Here is a 22,217-nt window from a genome sequence, read left to right as displayed (position 1 = left end):
CAGATTTTAATAATCTGATTATAAGAGGCAGATACCAGTACCTAACTATCTAGTAAGAATAAAATAGCTTTTATTGAGTTAGAATAGCCTTTAATAATATTATATAGCTCTCCTCTGCCTGTATTCCAGAGCTTAATGGTCTTATTACTAGAGGCAGATGCCCAGTAGCTAATTATCAGGTAAGAATATAATATCGTTTACTATATTAGAATAACCCTTAAGGATCTAATATAGCTTATCTATTCTAGAATCCTAAATCTTAATGGTTTTATCTACGACTACAGCACTAGATGCTAGCAGCTGGCTATTTATTAAGAAGGCTATAGACCAGACTGAATTAGAATAGTTGTTAAGGGGCTGGCGCAGCTCTCATATTATAGGATCCTAGAACTTAATATCCCATCACTAGCGCGAGGAGTTCACCAACTTTTTTGATCCATTGGCCTTTGGTGGACGGGTCACGGGTCCGAGAAGCAGATGATACACAGAGCTATAGTTGAAAGGAAGGAAGGGGTTGGGAAGGAGCTTTATACACCGTCTCAGTTCTAGTTTTACTATGGGAATATGATTCCGCAGGTTTACTCTCAGGGGGAAAGAGTGTGTCTGGGAGCTTTACTCCAGTTTTTACCGCACCTTGAATAGGAGAGAACAGGGTAATTAAGGAAAAGAAAGTAATAAAGGTGACTAGCATGAGGACTGTGTATGTAACGCTCTTCTTCTTAACAGCTTCTAAGCTCTATGCCCTGGTGCCCTGCCCAGAGCTAGAATTTATTCTTAATCCACCCAGAAATGGATTCTTAGAGCTACCAGCAGCTACCGACTTCATGTTAAGGATTACATCACCTGATAGATTACAACTATATAGTGACGGTTACTAAGACACTGTCTGAATCCAGGGAGGACCTGTGCTTCGCAGCCCATATCCTCAGGCTTGTATACTCATTACATCCTTATAGCCCTTAGCCTATGTGATATAGCTATCACACCGTTGCTGATTCCAAGACCATTAAGAGTTGAGAATTAAGCCTGAGAGTTATGAAGAGGCATAACGTGCTCAGCCCTCAATCATGGAGAGAGAGTTAGTTATATTACTCTCAGTAATAATAGATAACAAATCTATTAGCTCCTTGCATCATAGTCCCTTGACCCCATGCAAACCATTGCACTTCTTAAGATGCCCTCCTTGTCATGAACAATTTACATGAGAGAGATAGACTAGAGAATGTATCTGAATCTGCCAAAAACTGTAACGCACATCAGCCCTAGAACAGAGCTTCGGGCGAAATCACGAGCAAGGCCATAGGCCATTACATTGATATGGTCCAGGGCAGCAATTAACGAACGAAAGCTTGGAGACATGACCAGTTGGACATCGGAGCCGTCGGCCAGGGTAGAACTGGAAGGAACTACTGAGCGTTTGGAATGGTAATATGCTGTGCTGTTGGGTTCTTGAGGAAAAGCATAGTGTTTCTTTTGTAATCTTTGAAAGCGGGGTTCTGCACATATAATAGCCTCGGCCCATCTAGGCCAGTAACAGGACCGACCTAGTCAGCAAAGCTTTCTGTCGGGTTCCAGATATGAACCCCTAACCCTGCACTTTCCAAGAATCTTCAAAGGTTATCGTTCCTTTGGCGATATCAAGGCGTCTGGGTGATTGGAGCCTACAAAGAATTAAGACCTGCGTCCCTACACAGAATGCCTGCCATTGAGGTCAGCAATACTCTGTACTGCATCGATATTCTTGACGTGCTATGGCGTTACCTAGGCTGCCAATAGTTGTGTACAGTTAGTGAACAGTTGATTTTCGCGTCACCAAAGACTCCTTAGTATCCTGTACTAACCGCCACAAAATACAGTATGTGGTGATCAAAAATAACCAATAGCAACGCAAAATCCAGATAGATCATCAGGATACTACATGCTGGAAGTTATCCTACTAGCACTAATAAAAGGGCACGAAAGAGCGCTTGATGAGGATCAGGTACATCTTTAAACCCTCACATATAGGTCTTACGCATCTTCACTAATACAGTCAATGCTTTCATTATATTTGCCTTCCATGTTTGCTTAACACTCTTCGTCTCTTTTAGTTGTTAGAGTCTGTGATGATATTCCCACATCAGCCTCTTTTTTGAGCTCTAATTTAAAGCGTCGTACAGAATTAGCATGCAACTACCATTTGAAGATGTGGGAAGAGCTGAAAGCCACTTAATTCATTGGCTAAGAGACCGTCGTAAATCATGCAGGAGGTTCCTTCAATTTATTTGGAAAATATAGATATAGTGTCAGTGGAAAGCAATCTTAATGATATGGTAAAGTTGATATTTACACAGTGCTGCTAATACAAAAGTAGACAACGGTTGGCTTTTCAATCTCCTAGAAAATCCATATTCTTAATTTTTGAAACAAGAGATGCCAACTCTTCACTTCTTCTAATCACAGACACCTGGGTGTCTACTCCTTATCAAATATCCCAACCGACCTTCAGTTCACACTTTCAAACTGATCGTAGATGCAGCGTGGTAGCTGGAAGGTCGCTTTTTACAGCACTTCCTCTCGCTAGCGCTGACTCTTATACAGCGTGTCAGTTCTTCTTTCGAGCATATTCACTGCTTGAATTCGGCGACCTAAGTTTCTTGTTCTCCATCCAATAGCCGGTGCAGAGCATAGCGAACATTGCAGCGCAGATATACACCTGTGGTCCACCTTGCCCGAACTCAGGGTCTACCGCCAATGAGCCCGGATAAAAAAAGGCGCTAAGCTGAGTAATCCAGTACAGGCTGCCGATCCAAACTGAAGTTTGCAGATAATGGCACTTCAGCTCTGCGGAAGTAGCTGGGCGATAAAGATAGTACAAAGTCGTCAGACCAAGGACCATTCCCAGAGACATAGTCTGCCCATTATGAAATTTCGCATGAGGTGGCCACCTTGGGTTGTAGATGTGGGTTTCGTTCCAGTCCGCGATGTAGCAGCCCACTGACGTAGTGATGCCAACCAAAGTAATGAGGATAGAGCCAGTTCCGGGCATTTTCTTTATCGGATATAGGCAAGCAATTGGGGACGAGACCGAGGGAAAAAGAAGAGGAGTAGGTGGATGGATCAGTGCATGGCAAGACGAAAGGTAACTGAGATGACGCGCTTTACTTCCACGTGGACTTTTGCGACTAATAAGCATGCCCGCCCTCCTGCTTATAAACCCTCGGATGTCCCGGTAACATTACTCAACACCGAACCGCCGATACCACCGAACCGCCGCGAATCATCGAATATTAAGGACTTGTAATTGCCAACGTCATATGTAATGTATGAATATACCATATCAGTTGTTTACTACGACAATTTTGTAGTGTATGTCTACTGCAGCATGGTAGAGCACGCTAACAAGGCACTGGTATAGGCTCATTAATCTGCTTTATGAACTTGTTTCTAAGCTGCCAAACACGGTCACAACCTTCCTGTATAGACAAAAAGAACTAAACAGAGGCCATTGCCTGGATAAGCACGCTTCCTTGTCCTTTTCATCATTTTGCGCTCATTTCAGCCCGTAGAACCTTTATGCCTTGTTGATGAAGAGGATCCATATGCATTACCATCTGTGCAGCATTTTCAAAATGTTGAAATTAAGAAACTAGATCGCTAGAAAGCTTCCTTTTCTACAGTGTTCTCTGTAAGTTGCGAACTTTGCGATCAAGCTGGTGCGGTTTTGAGTTGTTTGAAAAGCAGGTGAACTAGTGGTATGGCGTACTGACTTGAAAGGTGATTTTCCCAAGAACCTGGTCTTCATCTAATGGTTCAAGGCCCTAGTCTTAGAATATGTGTTCGTGCTAAGGGGTGCTGTAGAACCAAAAGCCCCAGAGGACGATGAACACGATGAACCAGATGAAGAATCAGGTGAGTGACTTGGCTGTTTACCCACGCCAGTCCTGCAATTCCTACTTTTCTTTTTGACCAATCATCTCCTCCATCCTTCATGATTGTGAGCGACAAGCCTAAAGCAAACCTCAGCATCATGACCACCGATACGCACAGACAGGGTCTTGTTGAGCAGTAGTTTGCTAAATTTGAACAACGACTCATCCTGGACTGGAACTCTACAGAGAGTAGGCAACTGAGTTTACAATGCCAATACTAGGTGATGTATATGTGGTCAGTCTTTTTAACGACTTTGTACTTGTAGTCACTATCTCCCAGTGCTCGGATTGATCTATGCCGTCTTAATGAAGTTGAGCGCCTGTTCTAAGGACTCACTAACTTTGCAGTCCGTAGCAGGTGGCCCAGGGAGTATATCCATGTGCGTAACCATAGACTTCAATATGAGATTTTTGAATACTTCAGACCGTTTCTGCTCCTGAGCCCTATGAAGAACTACCACTACTGGAATTTAACTCTGCGTCTCAAAAGCAGAATCAATCTGACCTTCTCTGAGGCCCAATTTCTCTCTTGTTCGTGGTCGCAAAGATCCACAATTAGTAGGAATTAACAGGATAATCAAATACGTTTCAGCACCATAAAAATTATTTAAAATCGACGGCCATTTATACCACCTATGTTCTTCCTGCACCAAGAATCTCCCTCCAAAGCAGAGGTTTCTCACCTCTCTTACGTCGCCACATATTTGTAGAAACCAGCAGGTCCTGACAGCCTCTTAGTACCCAGCTCCACTTCCTCGCGAACGCCTCGGTAACCTCCCAGTTCCGTGGATCCCATGGAGCTCCCCAGACGAGTAGCGTTGCGCGGCTATCACGAGTGTCCCAGAAACATACAAGGTCATGACACAGTTCATCGTCGTCTAGCGCATTTCCAGCCATAATCATATTATCCCGCATCTGCGGGAAAGGAAAGACGTCCAACCACGGATGATGTGGAATATTCTGCTGTAAGGATGTTGGGCTTAAGCTCTGGGGAATATCTATTTCTCGCACCCCTGGACGGGACTGACTGAACACGGAAACTGCTTCATCCGCACATAGCCACTCAGCAGTCATACCCAGCGCAATGACATTTTCGTAAGCCGCGCGTAGAACATTTATTCTACTGAGAGAGATGAGATCATCTATCTTGGGCGAGCAGGAAACGTACTTTTCCACGGCGTCCCTTTCGAATTGGTTCATTAGTTCGTGGATATTTGGCGGTGCAAAGGTGCATGTAGAGTGTTGGTCCACAGTTAATCTGCAGAATATGGCAGCGATATGTGATGCAGTGTTAGCTGCAGCAGACACACTTCTCATAGATTGAACAGGATGACCACTGTCCTGGCTGGGGCCCACACTGTTTGCCTGACGCTGGTCAATATTGTTATTATTAGCGTGGCGTTGTCCTGCAGTCAGAAAGTTAACCCTCTCTCGCGCGCCATCAAGAGACCAAGGACTACCAACGATAGGATCTTTGATTTAGGCGGTTTTGTAATCGCCGACGTGTAGCCGGATCACTAACTCCAGTCCAATCATCTTCAGAAGCTAGCGCTTTCACTTGTTGTGGTAACCGCTGCAATGGAATGGTGTGATCCATTATTCATGCGTCCTGATGACTGAACCTGCAGTAAGGTAGGATAAAATGGGTGGGAGCTCGGATGCGACGGGACATTATCCCTATTTAAGCGGAGTACATGCAGGACGCTTACTAGAGTTTGTCAGAATGTGGGATTTGTCGGCCAAACTATAAATGTGACTGGCTGAAGTCCCGCGTGGTTGAGAGTTTGCGCTCCCAGACCAGAACTAAGTTGCTGCTAACTTAACCTCGTGTGTTCCGACTATATTAAAGGGGAAAAAAAAAAAAAAAAAAAAAAAAAAGGGCCAATATTTCTCCAACATCAATAGGTAGAACATATCACTTTCAATCGTTATAGTGCAAGTTCAATCCTCCCTTGACTCTTTGTACCATCAGTCCATTAGGTGATACATGGCCCGTAGAAACAGGAAAACATTCCGTCAGTGGCAACTCGAGGCACTAAAACGGTGCTCATCTAGAGTGGGTCGGAGGTGTTCATCATCTAAGTGGGACTAGCGGCTGGAGCTAATGCAAGGTGATTACAAGACCAATCACATTGCATTAAACATGTGGGACTGTTAACGTTTATTGCAGGTGCAAAGCCCGACATTGGTGTATAAACTTAACTGGGGACTGCAGGAAGGTATTGGAAATGCATCATTCCGCCAGTTTAGACTCACCCAATTTTAGGCTGCTTATTGCTGAACTGCACAACATCGTATGGAACTTGCCTGACTCTGAGTCAACATGCAAAAGGCCATCGCTGTCACCAGACTCAAATCTCCTGCCGTACTGGTGGAAAGACCGATTCCTGACCCAGGGGAAAATCAACTTCTGCTTCAGGTGACGGCTGCAAGCTGTAAGTCAATGTCCCGCCGCCGGAAATCACTTCCTTCTGATAGATTCCAGTAAATCCTCTTGATCAGAAAACGAGGGATGTAGGCTTGTTTTTTAAGGAGCCCCCTCAAGTCCTGGGTCACGAGCTTGCGGGGACTGTGGTCAGGCGCGGTGCAGGAACGAAGGCGTCACAGTTTGCAGTGGGTGAGCACGTATTTGCTCATGCGAACTTTGTCCCTGGGCAAGAGCTCAAAGATTGCGGCGGTCTTCAACAATTCGCCTTGGTCGATGTCCGATTTGCCGCCAGGGTCGCAGGCACGGGTCTGTCAGATGAAGAGGTCGCTGGCATTCCTGTCTGCGCCATGGCATCTTTCATTGCCTTGTTCCATTCGACTGGTTTAGGCCTACCGTTACCACCGGCCCTGGACAAGGTTAATGCAGCCTTTAAGGATCAGGCTATCCTTATTCTCGGCGGAGGATCAAATTGCGGCCGATTTGCTCTTCAATTCGCTCGCATGGTCGGATTCGGAAGGATAGTGACCGTTGCCTCTTCAAGGAACAACGTCGAGTTGAAAGGCATGGGCGCAACGCACGTGATTGATCGTCACGCTAGCCACGACGAGATCCTACGCCAGGTACGAGGCGTCACAGGTGACGAGCTTATCTATGCGCTCGACACGGTAAACGTAGGGCCCGCTCAGGACCTCGGCCTTGCGGCGCTGTCAAACAGCCGGAAGGGTTGCCTCATCACGCTGAATCCTGTGAATGAGGCTGAGCCGGACAAAGCGCAGATTGGAGAAAAGGCCGCGGGCTACGACAGACGGCTGACTTTCGGGTTCAGCGCCTTGTATCCGGACGTGTCGATGGTGTTCTGGGAGAATATAGTGGGTTGGCTGCAGGCTGAGAACCTTAGCCCACTCAGGTGCGAAGTTATTGAGGGGGCTGATCCCGAAAAGATTAATGCGGCATTGGATGGCTACAGGGATGGTCAGGGACAGAAGGTAGTTGTGCGTCTGTGAAGATATAACCTCAGAATGAAACGGACTCGCATCGACTGCAGAGGAAGCTCAGGTTGAAAGACGACGTACATTAGGAAAATAGTCAAAAGAAGCAAAAGAGTATTATACGCAATGCTCTTATCTACAGTCTACGCCTCACATTGAGAATAACAACCAGCTGACAAGAAGTGAGTTTCAATCAAAATATGCTTATGCATATACTCAATTAATACAGCACGACTTCTAAGAGGGCGTTGCCTTTAGTTTATCGTCGAAGCACCAGATCCTTTTCAGTGATAGAAGTTGTAGAATAGCCATCGTCGGATTGGGTAAAGGAAAACCGGCCGGCTCTTATAGCAATCAAACAAGCAAGGCTTCGTTGGAAGTGAAGGGTGGACTTCGCGTCTCAATAGATGCCCGGGATCAGACGATACGGAACGCGGTCCTTAATTGCCTGCCACTGTTCACCATACTATGCCTTTGAATTAGCTTGTCTCTGACGAACAGCCATACGCCTAGGGGCTTACCCTTTCTAGAAGATATTTGTCAAGCACTGGAACACCCCGAGCCGCAAAGTCGTAGAAGAAAAAGGAAAAGACGGCAGCGGCCCATGGCCAGCCAGCCGCGGTGAACGCATACGCGGCTCGCCAAATTGTATAAGCACCGTAGTTGATATGTCTCGCTGCTGAGAATAACCCGCCAGCGTATGGCTTTCCTTTGTTGGTGGGATCTTTCTTGAAGGATCGTCTCTGTAGTTCCGAGCCCACCTCTACAAGAATACCAGCCATGTAGAACCCGACACCGACAAGCAAAAGTGGATACTGACGAATGCCAAAGAAGCCTAGTGGACCCGGTGCTTGTGTTGTAACCGCCCAGACCGATAGGATAGTGTTCAACGAGTTGCAAGCAGTGTTGAAGAGTGCAATGACAATTGCTGACGATGGTGACATTTCTTGCTCCACGACGACCAGGATATTCAAAATCTGTTTCAGGCTGCTACCCAAAGCCATGAGTGAGATGATAGCGTAGTAAGGCTGCAGTTGGCCAGTCGATTCATGAACTATCATGTTGCGATTCACTGCTGTAGCACCGATGAGCTTGAGCAAACTGGATGCCCAGCCTCGCTGAAGAAGGGTGTATTGAAAAATAGGATCGGCCGCACGTAGCCCAACAAACGTCAATACACCAAATGGATTGACCTTTTTCGCGCGAGACACATTGTCACGGAGCTCGCCAGCCATGGTGCGCAAGTGCAAGGTTCCTTTCTGTTAAAGACGCGACTGTTAAGGGAAAAGCCTTAAATAGGGATAAATAGTGGGATAGCCTTTATGTCCCTTTTTTCACTTTTTCCTGCATAGCACTGGGCTTCAACAAACTTATATCTTTTCTCCAAACTTAGTCCCTTGTTAAATCAGTTCATCTTCTTACCCTTCAGACCAAGTGGCTCCAAGTAGTGGCGAAATACCGGTAAACGTGGCATCGGTTGTCGGAGGGCCGTGGACTGAAGCTTACTGATCAACMATTTCTCCATTATTAATAACTGGAGGGTACGAGCTGGGGCCTGGTCTTCTGTTTGGCAATCATGGCACTCAAATGAGGAAGCTACAGCTGAGGGATATACATCAGCCACTCCAGTATTAGCGGACAAAAGGATTCTGCTATTATAGCCTAAAAAGGCTAGTGTACCAGATCCGCACCCGTACTACGCCAATCAGGCTCTTAGTGCGCAGAATTATCTTGACGACATTGTGATCGGCGAGCAGAGTGCAAAACCGACATTTTGGTCTCATAGAATTCATGTGGACGGACAAGATATCCCGGCCGGGCCGATCGGACGCCGTGACGCGCCGCTTAGTCACCTACCTGCGGCCCACTTAACTCCTATGAATGAAGTGCCTAATGTGATAGTATGTTTACCTGCTATTACATACAGTCATATCTCGTTTACAGTGTTCCATCGGTTTGGCTTAGTATTAATCTTTTCGGGTCGCCAGGCGTCAGTGGCCCAAGAAATGGGTGGGATGGTATCGAGAAGGACCCATCTCTCCCACAGGCCCAATATTATTGCGACAACGGCGTTAACGGAAATGTCAAATAGCTCGAGAATTAGGATTATTGTACGGAGAACGTAATATCTGAATAGGGTGGTAACCCATTATTAGCCCCGGATGTAGAGCTCGACAATAATATACGGCTTACCAGCTTCTTAAATATTCATCTCTTCTCTCTGACCAGTATCTATTTTCTCTGCCTGTGATCAGTTTCAGGTACACCATACATCTACAAGAGCACTACCTGTCGGAGCTTCGCTTCAAGTGGACGTATCATGAAAGTTCTCCTTACCGGCGGCAGCGGCTTCATTGGGAAGCACTGTCTTGCTTACCTACTCCAACATGGGTTTGTACGCCTGAAACTGGCGTGGGCATTAACTGACAAACTGGCAGTCATACCGTCGTGACCACGGTACGCAGCAATGCGAAGGGGAGAGAATGCCTGGAAAGCTATCCCGAGTTCTCCAACAACCTCTCGTACGCTATCGTGGAGGACATGGCGCGTTCGGGAGCCTTCGACAAGGCTGTTCAGTCAGAACCTCCATTCGAAGCTGTAGTGCATACGGCTAGCCCCTTTCATTATGATGCAGCAGACCGAAAGCGGGACATGATTGATCCTGCCATCATGGGAACCACGGAAATACTTCGGTCTATTAAGCGATGCGCTCCCTCCGTCAAACGAGTCGTCATTACCTCCTCCTTCGCTGCCGTCGTGAACTTTCAGGAAGCGATACCTGTGTATACTTCTGAGCATTGGAACCCAATCACAATGGAACAGGCCTTGACGAACGGTCAGCTAGCATACGTGGGGAGCAAGAAATTTGCCGAGAAAGCTGCCTGGGACTTTGTCGAGAATGAAAATCCGGTCTTCACTCTTTCCACCATCAATCCCGTTATGGTGTTTGGACCTGTGACTTATCGTCTAGACTCTCTTGGGAATGTCAACACCTCCAACGCCGTCTTTAGGGATATGATACTGGGCAATATGAGATCAGGCATTACCCTCAGTTCGTTCCAGTGGGTAGATGTGAGAGATGTTGCGCTCGCTCACGTCCGCGCAATCGAAGTCCCAGAAGCAGCTGGTCAACGGTTTCTTGCTGCCGCGGGGCCATATAGCAACTACGAAATCGCTAAAATAATCAAGGAAAATTTCCCAGAGCTGGCAGACAGACTTCCGGAGCACATTCCTGTTCCTGATGGGCCCAAGAGCTTCGTGATTGACAACATGCCTATGAAGCAGATTCTAGGAATACCGTTCAGACCCTTGAAGGACAGCGTGGTGGATACTGTGAAGACTTTACTGGAAGTGAAGGCCTAAATTCATGTTCCAATGCGTTGGCCATAGTTGCTATACTCTACTACTGTCTAGATTGATTAAAAGTCAACCAGCATTCCGCCCCGCGAATGGTCACAGTGCAAAGAGGCTAGATGGAAGCAGATAATGATTGATCATTAGCGATATTGTCGCCAGTATGCCAATAAATCGGTATCCACGGGGTTGAATTTTTGGTAGTTACAAAAGCAAGCAGTAAAAAGTTGGCGTTTTTAACATACTGGATTCTTCCAACCATGGTTGCGCGTTACGGAACACAATGAGCCAAGCGTCGTAGAACGTCTTTGAACGTCCACAGGAGTAGTGACCAGGCTGTTAGGGTGCGATTTCCTATGATAACAGGTCTAGTAACCAACACAGTCAGGGGCAGTGCTGAGTAGATTTAGGAATAGACGTCATGCATGCAACTTGCTTACTTTGTTTCTCTTATTGGTCAGTAGAGGTTAAAGGGAGGGAACACACGTTTTATGGAACCTTTCTAATTGGTCCAGACTTGCATCCAGCTTGCCTTCAAAAGGCCCTGCGGGGCGTTCCGGTCTTGGTTGGCTCGTTGGGAAAGGTAAGTGGGTACCAACGCTTTTAGACCCTTACTCAAAGTCGGGATCCATTGCAACTTTCAATTAGAGTTCTGGAAATCTAGAACCACTAATACATGCTCATTGGCTGGAAGCAATTGGTTAAGAGAGCTCTCTATTGATCTACAAGGTTGCGATCAAACGAGGCGAAACTCCAGAGAAAACTGTATGTATTACGGTCTTTAGATTACAGGCCGGCCGCTTTGATCAAACTTTCGCCAATCATACCAGCGCTCGGAGGGTTCTGACCGGTAACCAACTTGCCATTCCATCCGCTCGTGATGACTTTGCCGCCAAAAGGGCTATCAGCCTTCTCATAGATTCCGCCATTCTCGCGTAGCTTGGTCTCCAAGAGGAATGGCATATCTTTAGTGAAATGCATGATATCCTCTTCTGCGTTTGAGAGGCCCGTGACCTCCTGGCCAGCAACCAGGTACGTTCCGTCGGATAATTTCACGTTGACTAAAGCGGCTGGACCATGGCACACCGCTGATACCACTTTGCCACTTTCATAAAACTCGCGGACAAGAGCATGAGATATCTCATTGTTTGCAAGATCAAACATTGCTGCCAGCCGTCGGATCTGTCAGCCCCCGCTTGTTAAGCCATAGTTGTATTCAAAAGAAAACTTACGACCGTGGCCACCGACGTAGAAGATCCCTGAAAACTCGGGCGCCTTGCCTATTAGGGACTGGAGCTTGACAGTGCTTTTCCAGATGTGAGACTTCTCTTTGAGAAAAGCTACACATTCAGGATCCTCTCTGGTCGCTTCGATTGAGTACGGGTCAAGAGGCGCCTCGCCGCCCTCTGGTGAGGCAACTATAATATCGAACACCGATGCAAGCGCATTATAGGGATGAACAAGTTCAGGGAGATACCACCCAGTGGGAGTGCCCCGGCTTGGGAGAATGCTCTGCGAAGAGAGAACGAAGATGAACTTTGGTCTTGGTGACATGTTGTAGGTCGAGGCAGAGAGATTTGCTGCTACCGGGGAGGTATTGCCGGTTAGAATCAAGTGGAGACGGAGGAAATCGAAAGCGATGAACGCACATTTATATTTGAGGCGTTCCCATACAACCCGAAATAACTCTTTAGCAGTCAGCTCTAATTGATGACAAATGACTCTGTGGGTCAAGTACACCGCTGAAAGTTGACAAGAAGCCATCGGATCCCACGGACATAAGAGTCACGGACGGACCCCGAGAGAAGATAAATAGGACGTCGTCTCAGCGACTTTGTTCTTTGCGCTAGATAGTAACCTAGAACTTTATCAACTCTCAGAGACGTCTCCTCTCCTGCATATCCAACAAAGTGTTGACTATGGCTTGCACAATCACTGTTGTCTTTCCCAATGATGTCGATGCTAAGTACGATGTCGACTACTATATCAAGAACCACATGACCCTCATTGAGAAGCATTGGTCCAAGTACGGTCTCAAGGGTTGGTCTGCCACCAAGTATATTCCATCCTTGGACGGTGCCGCCCCTCTGTATGCCTTTGGTAGCCAGGTCTACTGGGAAAGTGAAGAAGGCATGAAGAAAGCATTCGAAAGTGCTGAGGCCGCGGAGATCATGGGGGATGTTCCTCACTTCAGCAACAAGCCTCCAATTTTCTTGATCGGCCAGACCATCCGCCCTGCATTCAATTTCTAACCTGTGAGTAGTCAACAAGGTCGTGTCTCAAACCTTACCTGAGGCTAATCAAGTTGCTGCCTAAGTGTCAACCGCTTATTCCGCACTCAACACCTCGTTACAGGATTATGGTCAGACTTCTGGGGTGGGATGTGCTAGCAAGTAGCCGGCAAGCACCAGCACACGGTGCCCATCTTGCTTGTAACTAGGTGTATATAAAGTTGTCTGGTGGTGCGTGGTCGATCAGGGTATGAAGCGGACTTTACTGGGTGTATCTATGCAGAGGTCGTACGTAGCGACCTCTGACTAATCGAGTTTACTCCATCTAAACCGCGCCTCGAACCGCGTCGGGTCCAGTATTAAGGGCACAGAAGTATCTATAGTGTGAGAACTCCCTTGAACCATATCTATGTAATGTAACTTTTCTCGTACCGTAAATCCCCTAGACTGTGCATTCTAACTACGCATTCACATGTTGCACATATGTAACGAAGATGGAGATCATCCTGCTTGGATTTTTGCTGTTGGTAAACCTAGACCACAGACGGATATATTCATTAGTCGTCCAGAATGATAACCGAATCTTGTACGGTACTGGGAATTCTGACCTCCTTTACCCTGAATTGATAGATCATGGTGTCCCAGGAGAGACGGCCGCCCTTACTTTATTTTAAAGCTCAGCCCATCCCTCGATGTAATTATTGCCCTTGCAACCTATAGTATTGATATCTCAACAGAGTGCCTCGAAAAATTGCCACATTCGATTCGAAGACAGCCTTTATGTATGACCTTCGAGACCTGATTCACCGACAAGCCAGACCTGAGCAACGTTGGAATAAAGATTGTTATCGACTGCGCTTTATTTCATTGGATCGATCATGTTGACTGGCCTCAGATCGCTGGAAGCCTCAATGCCAGAGACGCGCAGGGCAACACGTACCAAAAGAAGGAATAAGCTCAGATCATGCCAGATACCTTTATATAAACAGTTATACTAGAGGCCATATTTGACTAGTGTTATAATTAAACTGCTTAGCCCTAGGCACTAGAAGTAGCTGACATGCGCTCGTCCTTGGTTTGTGATGGTGTGCTGAAACTGTGGCCTGCGCTTCAGTGGGAAACTGCATTAGCAGCAAACTGTCATTGCATATTGTGGTTCTATGGTAGTAAATTAATTACCAAAACCTATTCGACCACATAATAGTTGGCGCGGTTAAGGCTAAGAAGGTCGAATACTGTTTGCATCCCACTTGTACATTAGTTATCTAACCTTAGTGAAGACAGTGAGTACGTATTTGACTTTGGGTGATCGGATGCAACCGGCACAGTTTTCTTTCCTTACTCTGTTTGCAGACACGGGAAACAGAGCGTTGACCCTGAGTGGCATACATATCTTTAATCGGTCTTCATAATATTCACCAGGTCGCTTAGACAGTGGTGATATAGCCACTTTGTGATTGTGACGTACTGGAGTCATAATAGTCGTCTTTGGTCTGTTCCGTCTGACTCTTAATGATATTCATCTATAAACTGTGCAGTATGCTCGAGGATTTTCCGTTAAGAGCCATATACCGTGACATTATGCTTTCTGTTTTCATCCACTAATATCGTGTTAGAAAAACCTTGGGTCAATTTCCACCAAAATGGCACCCGTAGACCTGTCGAACATCCCAGCCGTCAATGAAAAGAGCTTCGGCAATGAAGACGGCAGACAGAAACAATCCAAGCTCCGAGTCTTTGAGTACAGTGATGAGCAGCATGCTGAAGACTTAGATGGTTTGAAGATTGGCGAGCACTGGTACAAATACCGTTTGCTGGAAGGTCGAGTTATGCCCCCGTATGTCACACCAAACCGATACTCGCTTTCTCGACGGATCGACACCAAGCCCTCAGATATCTGCTTCGTCTCCTTCCCCAAGTCTGGCTCAACGTGGCTCTCCTATATTCTGGTCCTCATGACCGAAAATCAGGGCACCACTCTACGCGACTCGCTCCACTGGGTCGAAAGCAGCTGGACATATCCCCGAAGCGAAGAAGATCTTCGAGGAGCGAGCGACCCCCGCATTTTCAAGTCCCATGCCCTACAATATGGCGCTGGGTGGGGACCCAGCAAGAACCCTTGTCGATATATTTATATCGCGCGAAATCCCAAGGATGTAATCACTTCATACTTCCACTTTGAGAAAGAAAAAAGCTGGTCGGGATATTATGGGGGTGATTGGAACCACTGGTTCGAGCAGTTTGTTAAGGGACGGGTCCAACGAGGGGATTGGTTCGATCATGTGTTAAGCTGGTGGGAGCACCGTGACAGCGACAATATTCTCTTCCTGAAATATGAGGACTTGAAGAAGGACACGGCCTCAATTCTGAACCTTATTGCTGAATTTTTGGATATCAACTTAAACCCGACCAAAACGAATGAAATTCTGGAGAAGGTCCAGTTCCAGGCCATGAAATCGGATGATGTATTGGGAGATGTTAAAGAGTTTGACAAGTTTTTTCGGAAGGGTAAGGTTGGGTCATGGAGAGAGCAGCTCACAGTTTCTCAGAATGAGTTCTTCGACAATCTCTGCCAAGAGAGGCTTGGTAGCACTGGGTTGTCGTTTGATGAACTGTGATGGGCACCTTCGCATTTGTGCCGTGGTCGGAGTTGGTGCACGTTGGCACAGTATCTTGGCTATAGTGCTGATCTCTCATGCAGCCTGAAAATTGACTTTATAATACACATCTTCTCCTGGCTTTAATGCACAGAGGGCTGCATCTGGGAATTCAAGAATGTAACGGAGTCTTTATTCACGGGGTAGCCACCTTTTTTATGACTGTGGCCCTGGATGGCTTCAAGCTCTGCCGGAAATCTGATTATATTGCCCATTTCACTATATTGCAAAGCAGCACGCAGCGAGCCAGAAGCAGCAAATATCATATTAGGACGCCGCTGCTAGATGACAGCGTCACTCCTAAGTAACCGAAATCGGCAAGATTGGTAATGTCTTGAGCTCACGGACGCAGATCTGCCGGGACCCTGCGTGGGTGACATTTTAGAGAAACCACAACACTAAACTGGTTAAACCTCACATCAACAGAGGAAGGAATTCGATCTAGCAAAAGCAGAAGTCGAGCAATAGATGAAATTCAGGGAGGGGGGGAAGGAAAAGAAAAGAAATGAAAAGAAATGAAAAGAAATGAAAAGAAATGAAAAGAAATGAAAAGAAATGAAAAGAAATGAAAAGAAATGAAAAGAAATGAAAAAGAGAAAAACCAATTGACAGCGAGGTGCTACCAATTAGAGGACATGGTCTGGCTCAAAGACGCGCACAAACTGTGGGGTATTTTGGCTCTATGGATACCTGGTGGAGAGATCTGAAACGGCATAATTGTTCTTAAGAATGGGCTGATTGTAGGATAGAAAACATTAAAACTGAGTGTATATACACTAGCAGGACATACCACATCTTCCTGGTTTCTGCAAGGATTTTTCTTCTATTACCGCTCGACGATGATGAGAAATGGTATGCACTGCAACATCAGTTCGCGCCGGCCAAGCCTGTCTCCTTCGAAGCTCTGAGAAAAGAACAATATGGCATGAATGATTCCCTGGTGTTGATACGTAAGTTAGAATCTGCCAAGAGGTCCAAGACGTGGGGTTCATCCGATTAAAACAGCTAGCATATGCTGACTTCACACACCCTTGAACGAAATGCAGACCTTCCATCAGCACAATTGAACTGCATGTGATTCTCATTAATAAAGTCCTATAGCCGCAAATGGCAGTACTGTATTTATTTCCATGAGAGTCAATAGTGCTAATAGACTTACACGCGACAAATGCTACAAAGAGCCAATTGATCCAATAAGCTTTGTAGAAAACTGGGCTCATTATTATTGTGTTACTGGGTTCAGACTGTAGTGCTTTAACAACTGTACTGTTAGTATACTCCATATGTTACTCGGAAAATGAAACCCTGGCTGCCTATTCAAATAAGCGCTAAGTGCCCTCGGCTGTTCGAAAGATCAAACCAACAGATTTACTCTAGGGGAAAGCAGTGATTGGCAGACATTGGTAAGTTGTTCTGAGACAATAAGACAGGCTGTGGGGCCTTTCGATGCTACCTCAGGGACAATTTTGGAGCGATCTACCTGAACTTCAGTGTTCGACAAGCTAGGCTTCCTTTCTTATGTTGTGAATGAAGCAGACTATAAATACCCCTAGTCTGTCTTCTAACAACACTTTCTTCACAGTTAAACACAACATTTCTTCAACTATCCTGTTATTTCTTTACCAGTTGCTGTTGCTTCACTCTTCTCACATTTGATCATCATCAACATGCGCCTTCCTTCTATTCTATCTATGCTTCTCCCCCTCGCCGCCACTGTGTCTGCACGGGTTACTATTGGCGAGGGTTGCAGTGGAAGTGGATATGACTGTACTGTAGACTCTAATGCAGTTGCAGTTTGCAATGGCAGTCAGTGGGTACTAGCCGCTCAGTGTGGAAAGGCATGCTGTGTGTGGCCTGGTACTCCCGCACCTTATTGCTCTTGTTAAGAGAAAGTTCAGGTAGGCGTCTCCGGTTGAGAGACCAAGCATACTGCCCTTGCAAAAAGTATTTACAAAACTTTTATAGTCGATCTGGGCTTACGATCTAAATTGGCTGGTTTTGGTTTGTGTCCTGGAACGGCTAGTGCATTCAATCTTCAAACTATATGAAGAAGACATGGCATATGAAAGCAACACTTGGATGGAAAGGAAAACAACTTGTGCTTATACGGGCTATGTATCTAAGGAGTTACTACAAGCATTGTCTTTAGCTGATGATGTCACCCGTGCACTATATGCAGAAATGATCTGACAAGAATATGTCACTTTGAGCAAGTTCATGCAGCAAGTAGCATCCTTTTAGCACATAATCAGCAAATACGCAAGTAGTTAGTTCCAGCCTGAGGTTAATAAATATCAAACATTTACGACGGCCTAGTAGTTCATATGTTAATAAACAGGGACATGTTGCCGGATTGGCTAAGAACAGGCAGTCGGTCTATGGCGATACAATAAAACTTACACTTTGACTACAGTAAACATCTGTCTCCGCGCGTTAAGTTGCCCCTGCCAAGGACGAACCATTTCAGACAGCCTTCCAGTCAACTGGGTGGTTCCCCAACAGAGATCTCGTCATGCCAGCTTTTGACCAGGTCCATGTCAATCCAGAACCCAAAGCTAGGGAGCCTTTATAATTCAGCTTCCATAAAGGAGAAGTGGTACACGGACAATTCTATTAGATCAGAAAATGAGAAATATAGGCGCTGTAGAAGGCTTGGCCCAAGCGAACACGTCTTCGATCACTTTCAGCAGCAGGAAGATCCAGTGCAGTACGTCACACACCGTTCGGCTATAGCCAGAAGTTAATACTAAGTCTGCAGCTGTCCCCATGCAGAGCAATTCTAGTGCAATATATATGGATGGTGCCGTCCATTATCCTCTGAGAAAATACTGTACCTGGTTAATGTGAATTATGGAGCTGTCTAGTAATTTGCTAGACATTGCTTGGACTAGACTCAAGGATATACAAGTACACATCATGATTAACTTTATTTATTATTAAGAGTCATAAGAGAGAGTAAAATACAACCTCATCCACAGGAGTCTCCACTAGCTGAAGTCCATTATAGAGCCAGGGAAGAATACGAAATAGACTCACCCTCATCCTGCATTCTGTGGATTATAGCTAATTGAGTAGTTATAATTCAAGGGTAATATCTATAGATTATAGTGGCGCTTTTTTTAGATTATAGCACCCAAGAACCTTTTTTGCAATACCTGTACTAACAGGGCCATTTCGTCTCTACTCCAACGACTGGGTCTCCGTATAGCTCTCCTTGGGTATTGAATAGTGGGTAATCAGGATGAAATGTTAAAGTGCGGAAGGAATGTCTCAGAATTAATTAGTGATAATCTCTGCATGATTAATAAAAGCCCAACAATTTATCTTTCATACTCTGCTCCTGATTAATGTGGTAGTATTCGAAATAGGCCGCTCTTGCTGCGTTCGACCGTGGATGATGTCAATGCAATGTGCTTGCTCAATCAAGCCCCTTTGGAATAATGAGGCACTGACTGAAGTTGAACTTCTATCTTCGATCATTTTCGGCAGCAGGAACCGAAGCACATATCAGCCGCTGCATCCGCATTAACAAAACTGGTCTCGTCCCTCGAATGGAGAACGTACCGTTGAAACTCTGCGCTGCCGTCCGCGGAGGACGTTCTCTATACGGTCTCCTACACGAATCAGCTTCCTTCCATGGTGCTAGTCAGTGATAGACTTACTGTGCTACCAGCGTAATCTCGGAGCTGGAATCATCCACACGGAGCGACGTTGGTGTTTCGTGTATATCTTCCTTTTTGCGTCTTAGGAAGAGCAGAATCGAGTGAGCTTTGGAGACTTGGGACATGCTTCCATAGGTACTTTAAATAATTTACTGGGATATACGGTAGATGTTAGCTCAAGACGGTGATGGGCTTGACATATTTATATAGATCGTGCTCAATAACGAGGCTGCCGTAGTCCAGGAACAACGTCATAACTATAACTAGGTTTAAATAATTCTATCGGCATCCGTTATAACCCCTTCCTGCTGATCAACCCAATTATATTACACATGGACTAATGGTCCGCATGCTGCGTTCGAGGACTTCGGCGAATTTACACTAGATGCCGACGGCCGACGGCCGATGCATATCCCGATTAGGGCAGGAATTGGCCGAGACAATTTCCACTCAAGCCAGCGAACCAAAGAATAAGCGAATTACATGGCTAAATTTAAGATGTAAAAAAAGGATATCATTTACTATCATCCTCAGTAATCACATGCTGCACATGCTGCGGGAGCACAAACGTCTGCGCCAGACCCGCCCAATGCATCGCGTCCAACCTCGTTAACCCCAGCTTCATCATCGGGAAGCTCTGGCTCTGACACCTCAGCACGCGCAGCCACGAGTCGACTAGGTGTTTGCCCTTGACTGCACGGTCGGCGTTGGGCGCTTGCACCAGCAGCAGCATGGTGAAGTTGGAGACTGTCGCGAAGCCGATGCGGGACCCTAACATGTTGATTAGTAGACGTGAATATAGGTAAAGGTGGTGGAAGGAGACCTACACGAGTACCAGAAACCTGTGAAGTCACTCGCTGTCAGTCGTCTCGTGAAGCTGATTACGATGGAGGCGCATCGTTCCGCCGCATTGAGTGTTGCTTCTCCTGTGCCGTGGTCGTCTGACAACTCCACGGCCGGGAAGGACTCGATTTCTGGGAGGTCGGCAAAGTCGAGAATAGAGTCGTCTTCTGCTACTAGGGCAGAGTCGGCAGAGGCTGTCGGCAACTCGTCCAAGTCGAAGATGAGCGGCGGACTGGAGGAGCGGGCCATGGGCCGTAGCATGGCGCGGTAGATGAAAATGACGAGGATGAGGTAGGCGAAGTGGATGGAGGTCGGGTACGGGGCTAGTCCACTTACTGATTTGCTCCAGTTGGGAAGTCGGAAGCTCTCCGGCAGGGACGAGTACCAGCCGTTAAGCTTCTCGAGCAATGGGCGGCCGGTGTCGTGCGATGCGTTGAATTTCTCGGATAGGAACTGCGAGGCGCGCAGTGTGCTACATCGCCCCATGTCAGTCATGCGACAAAGCAGCAGGGCCAGAGGCACACGGGAACACAAGCCCACAAGGCCGGGGATACAAGGATGCAGATCTGCAGGAAGAACTTACTAGAACGATACGTAGATGTCCTCGGCGATCCTGGACAAATCTACCAAATACCGGAACGGTACTTCCATCTCTGGCGAATTCGACTGGTGGATAGCCGGCGAGGACGAGGAGGCCCCGCGTGATTGGAATGTGAAATCCGCCGAATCGAGCTCACTCACGTCCCACTCTTCATGGTGGATGTACGCCGGTCGACCCAGCAGCAAAGACCTCCACTTATCTTCGGCATAAACGGCCCACCAGAGCCGCCGGCGCAGACGCTTTTCCCACGCGGGAATTCCCCACATCCGACATTCGATGTGCAGACCCAGCGAAGAGGCCAGGCCCACGATGGTGCCGACGAAGGACCAGACGAATGGCGAATCGGCCACGCTGCTGCGTCTCTCGTCAGCGGGCTTGTGCACGTACAGTAGAGCGGCCTGCAGGACGGCTAGGTGCGGGGTGTGGATCTCTTCGGCCAGGAGCTCGTAGACCATGCGCCAAAGGCGGTCGACAGGCGGTGCGTTGTAGGTGTTGAGTACGCAGAGGTAGTCATCGTGAGCGGCGAAAGGGAGGGCCGAGGCGTAGATCGCCGCCAGCAGATGCACGGGGGTGCGATCCAGGGCCCATGGTTCCGGGATTTGGCACGAGGGGGTCAATCCCAGCTGCGAGCGTGAGATGACGGGCCACGCAGGAAAGATATACTTGACGAACCTAGGAAGTCAGCATGCTTCTACTCCAGAACGCAAAATACAGAACAACATACAGCGAGACTAATTTTCGACCGTAGTCATGCGGCACCAAGCGATTGAGTTCGTCACGCGAGGCAGCACTGCCATCCATTTTGGTCTCCTGCTTGGCCGACGTCGCCAGATCATCCGCCGAGATCATAAAATGCACAGGAATCCTTTCGGCCGTAGGAACCCCACCTGCATTGCGAAAATGGACCTTGTAGAAGCACTTGACGCCTGAATCATCAAAAGAACAATGCCGGAGCAGCCACGGATCGGACTCTGCAGAGGCGCCGAACAGTTGGGCGGAAAATCCCTCGAGCTGATCGAGGCTCTGCACGAATTGCGTAGCCGACCGACCTACAGTAACCGGGTGGCTGGAGACTACCGGCGACAGTCCATCTGGAGGAGCCTGTACGTCGAACGACTGTTGCGGCTGGACTACGACATTGCTCACAGAGGCGGCACGAGAGGGAGCAGCCGGTAAGGGTCCATCCCAGGAAGAGAACAGCGAGGCATCCGCACCTGCAGGCACTGTAATGTTTGATGTGCGGTCGCTTTGGGAATTGGCCTGCGATACTTGCCTGATGCGCTTTGGAGGCGGATTGTCAAAGGTGCATTGAAGATCGGCCGAGCGGCATCGCAAACACGGAATACCTCCCTCGGTCTGGCAGCCCAGTTTTCTCTCGCGGCATTGATCACAGGGTCGTTGCCGTTTCGAACGATACCGTCTGGCAGACATTTTTGCCTCCTGTGCATTCGTTGTCTTTCTCATGAGGAAAAGCTGCTGACAAGAGGGGACAATGAATGACGTTCATGGGGTATGGATGCCTCAGGCATGAGATTTCAGCC

The 22,217-nt window shown here is 47.2% G+C and overlaps 8 protein-coding genes across 8 annotated transcripts; 4 read left to right on the top strand and 4 right to left on the bottom strand.

Annotated features, from left to right (window-relative positions):
* Positions 1 to 2,584: 2,584 nt before the first annotated feature.
* Asppvi_001800 (uncharacterized protein) lies at positions 2,585 to 3,028 on the bottom strand (the record flags this gene model as incomplete). Its single annotated transcript, XM_043307333.1, has 1 exon — positions 2,585 to 3,028. One exon carries the CDS (start codon positions 3,026 to 3,028, stop codon positions 2,585 to 2,587), a length of 444 nt encoding a protein of 147 aa, XP_043163268.1.
* A 3,206-nt stretch (positions 3,029 to 6,234) lies between these two features.
* Positions 6,235 to 7,343, top strand: Asppvi_001799 (zinc-binding alcohol dehydrogenase family protein; the record flags this gene model as incomplete). The annotated part of the gene is made up of 2 exons (XM_043307332.1): positions 6,235 to 6,346; positions 6,397 to 7,343. 2 exons carry the CDS (start codon positions 6,235 to 6,237, stop codon positions 7,341 to 7,343), a joined length of 1,059 nt encoding a protein of 352 aa, XP_043163267.1.
* A 385-nt stretch (positions 7,344 to 7,728) lies between these two features.
* Asppvi_001798 (uncharacterized protein) lies at positions 7,729 to 8,563 on the bottom strand (the record flags this gene model as incomplete). Its single annotated transcript, XM_043307331.1, has 2 exons — positions 7,729 to 7,794; positions 7,850 to 8,563. 2 exons carry the CDS (start codon positions 8,561 to 8,563, stop codon positions 7,729 to 7,731), a joined length of 780 nt encoding a protein of 259 aa, XP_043163266.1.
* Positions 8,564 to 9,648: 1,085 nt separating this feature from the next.
* Asppvi_001797 (SDR family oxidoreductase) lies at positions 9,649 to 10,691 on the top strand (the record flags this gene model as incomplete). Its single annotated transcript, XM_043307330.1, has 2 exons — positions 9,649 to 9,719; positions 9,767 to 10,691. The coding sequence occupies 2 exons, from the start codon at positions 9,649 to 9,651 to the stop codon at positions 10,689 to 10,691; spliced, it is 996 nt and encodes a 331-aa protein (XP_043163265.1).
* A 777-nt stretch (positions 10,692 to 11,468) lies between these two features.
* Positions 11,469 to 12,236, bottom strand: Asppvi_001796 (type 1 glutamine amidotransferase domain-containing protein; the record flags this gene model as incomplete). Its single annotated transcript, XM_043307329.1, has 2 exons — positions 11,469 to 11,848; positions 11,915 to 12,236. The coding sequence occupies 2 exons, from the start codon at positions 12,234 to 12,236 to the stop codon at positions 11,469 to 11,471; spliced, it is 702 nt and encodes a 233-aa protein (XP_043163264.1).
* A 365-nt stretch (positions 12,237 to 12,601) lies between these two features.
* Positions 12,602 to 12,934, top strand: Asppvi_001795 (uncharacterized protein; the record flags this gene model as incomplete). Its single annotated transcript, XM_043307328.1, has 1 exon — positions 12,602 to 12,934. The coding sequence occupies one exon, from the start codon at positions 12,602 to 12,604 to the stop codon at positions 12,932 to 12,934; it is 333 nt and encodes a 110-aa protein (XP_043163263.1).
* Positions 12,935 to 14,556: 1,622 nt separating this feature from the next.
* On the top strand, positions 14,557 to 15,531 carry Asppvi_001794 (sulfotransferase domain-containing protein; the record flags this gene model as incomplete). The annotated part of the gene is made up of 1 exon (XM_043307327.1): positions 14,557 to 15,531. One exon carries the CDS (start codon positions 14,557 to 14,559, stop codon positions 15,529 to 15,531), a length of 975 nt encoding a protein of 324 aa, XP_043163262.1.
* A 4,215-nt stretch (positions 15,532 to 19,746) lies between these two features.
* Positions 19,747 to 22,107, bottom strand: Asppvi_001793 (uncharacterized protein; the record flags this gene model as incomplete). The annotated part of the gene is made up of 4 exons (XM_043307326.1): positions 19,747 to 20,003; positions 20,060 to 20,547; positions 20,659 to 21,348; positions 21,401 to 22,107. The coding sequence occupies 4 exons, from the start codon at positions 22,105 to 22,107 to the stop codon at positions 19,747 to 19,749; spliced, it is 2,142 nt and encodes a 713-aa protein (XP_043163261.1).
* Between the last annotated feature and the right edge of the window lie 110 nt (positions 22,108 to 22,217).

Source organism: Aspergillus pseudoviridinutans (assembly GCF_018340605.1).
Source record: "Aspergillus pseudoviridinutans IFM 55266 DNA, scaffold_10, whole genome shotgun sequence".
Classification (NCBI taxonomy): domain Eukaryota; kingdom Fungi; phylum Ascomycota; class Eurotiomycetes; order Eurotiales; family Aspergillaceae; genus Aspergillus; species Aspergillus pseudoviridinutans.
The sequence above is the reverse complement of the archived record's forward strand: the minus strand, read 5'-3'. Positions and strand labels throughout refer to the sequence as shown.